General features: G+C 36.9%; 1 protein-coding gene across 1 annotated transcript; it reads left to right on the plus strand.

The window, feature by feature from the left end:
• Positions 1 to 68: 68 nt before the first annotated feature.
• Positions 69 to 814, plus strand: LOC124891520 (keratin-associated protein 6-2-like; the record flags this gene model as incomplete). Its single annotated transcript, XM_047403242.1, has 2 exons — positions 69 to 115; positions 160 to 814. Coding segments are annotated over 2 exons (702 nt in total), but the record flags the coding sequence as incomplete, so codon positions are not given.
• Between the last annotated feature and the right edge of the window lie 1,768 nt (positions 815 to 2,582).

The raw sequence follows: 2,582 nt of genomic DNA on the forward strand, positions 1-2,582 counted from the left end.
ATGGGAATCGGTCCGAATATGGAAATCCCAAAGAGGCACATGGACCCAAATATGGACATGGATGAAAGAGCCACGACGACGATGAGCACAAATCCGGATATGGATCTAGTTATGGGAAAAGTGACTATGATGAGAAAGTTCGGGATACGGGTCTAGTTACGGAAAAAATAGTACTCATGACTCTGATGTGTACGGGTCCGGTGGATATGGGACCAAAATCGTAACTGGTCATGCAAAGAAAAGCAAATACAAGGATAAGAGTTCAAGTTACGGGTCTGGTTACGGAAATGACTCTGATGGACGTGGGACCAAAATCGTATCCGGTCATGCAAAGAAAAGTGGATATGAGGATAAGAGTTTAGGTTATGGGTCTGGTTATGGAAATGAATCTGGTGGATATGGGACAAAAATCGTATCATATTATGGGTCTGGTTTAAGAAATGACTCTGGTGGATACAGGACTAAAACTGTACCAGATTATGAGTCTGGTAGATATGAGACCAAAAATGTTTCCAGTTATGCAAAGAAAAGTGAATATGCGGATAATAGTTCGGGTTATGGGTTTGGTTACGGAAATAACTCTAGTGGATATGGAACTAAAACTGTATCGGATTATGGGTCTGGTTACGGAAATGACTCTGGTGGACATGGAACCAAAATAGTATTCGGTCATGCAAAGAAAAGTGAATACGGGGATAAGAATTTGGGTTACGGGTCTGGTTATAAAAATGACTCTGGTGGACATGGGACCAAAACCGTATCCGATAATGCAAAGAAAAGTGGATATGAGGATAAGAGTTTGTTACGAAAATGACTCTTATGCACATGGGACCAAAACCATATCTGATCATGCAAAGAAAAATGAATACGAGGATAAGAGTTCAAGTTATGGATCTGGTTACGAAAATGAATCTGTTGGACATGGGACCAAAATCGTATCCGTACATGCAAAGAAAAATGAATACTAGGATAAGAGTTTGGGTTACGGGTCTAGTTACGAAAATGACTCTGGTGGACATGGGACCAAAACTATTGGGTTTAATTGGTGTGAATGGAAAATGGAGGGACACAACCTTTTGAGGAAAAGACACATTGTTTTAGAAAAGGAGCGACTGTTCATATAGTTGTGTCTGTTTAGAAAAAAGACACAATGATTCGAATGAACAAACATGACTCCTCCAAAGGATACACCTTTTCAGATGAACTATTGCCACCTTTCGGAAGGGGCACTTTATGGCTATATAAACCTGATTTTTTCCACAGGTTTAGTATGAAAAGTTTTTGCATAAGAAAAATATTCTCTTGCTTCTAAAATCTCTGTGTGATCATCTCCCGTTGAGTGAGTTCGAAGAAAATCAAAAAGTTTGAGGTACCACTACATTTTGGTTGTAAAGCCATTTTATCCTGGTAGAAAAATTTCGCAAACTCGGGTACTTGAGGGGAATTATTTCCTTAAGGACATTCCGTGAATTCAGAAAACTTGGCTTTTTTATGCTTCATCTATTTTAGTTTAAGAAAATAAAAACATACTTCTTTGAAAGATCATTTTTGATCTTGTGTTGAAGGTGTTGGACAACTTCATAAGTGTTCTTGATTTATTCTTGAACTTGTGTTGAAGTAGTGTTGCGAAAATACAGATTTTGTGTACCCGAAAAACAACAATCTTAAGGAAATAACTTTGGAAATTTTTTTATTTTTTTTTTGCATGTTTGGTGAAATTTTCTTTTCACTAAAGTTTTTTTTTTCAAATCTATATTGCTTGATTTCTAAAGATTAAAGCTTTTAGCTTTCTACTCCGTTTGAATTTAACTAGTGATTTAAAGACATAAAATCTTCATCACAAGTTAAAGATCACTCGGTTGACGATTGAAAGTCGTAAAAACTTCATCGTCAAACTAGAAACAAGAGGTGTTTAAAGTTACTGCAACTTTATTAATAGCATTTTGATATACTAAAGTTACTGTCTTGTTGTGACAGGAAAATGACTACAGATAGTCAAGTGCATGATGTTGCAACGACTGTGGCAGCAACTAGTGTTGCCACAACGAGTCGTACAAATGCTCTGCCGGCAATGGCACCAGCGGAGAAACCCAAAAAGTTAGTGGGTATTGACTTCAAAAGGTGGCAACAGAAAAATATTTTTTTACCTTACAACTCTTTGTCTTCAAAGGTTCACAATTGAGGAAGCTCCAAAGGTGCCCAAGGGAACCTCAGAACAAGTGCGATTTGTGATTGTAGAGGCTTGAAAACACTCTGGTTTCCTTTGCAGGAACTACATCTTGAGTGGTCTCTAACATGATCTCTACAATGTGTATAGTGAAACAAAGACAACAAAAGAGTTGTGGTGAGCGCTGGAACGAAAGTACAAGACAGAAGATACAGGAACTAAAAAGTTCTTCATTGAAAGATTCTTAGAATATAAAATGATAGAAAATAAGTTGGTTGTCTCCCAAGAGCAGAAACTGCAAGTGATCATCCATGATCTTCTTACGGAAGGTATGATTTTGAAAAATATCTTTTTGAACAGTTTAAAAATGTTCTTAGTATTCATAAAAACTTTCTTATAGGTTTGATCGTGAATG

Source organism: Capsicum annuum, unplaced genomic scaffold (assembly GCF_002878395.1).
Source record: "Capsicum annuum cultivar UCD-10X-F1 unplaced genomic scaffold, UCD10Xv1.1 ctg36579, whole genome shotgun sequence".
NCBI classification, from domain to species: domain Eukaryota; kingdom Viridiplantae; phylum Streptophyta; class Magnoliopsida; order Solanales; family Solanaceae; genus Capsicum; species Capsicum annuum.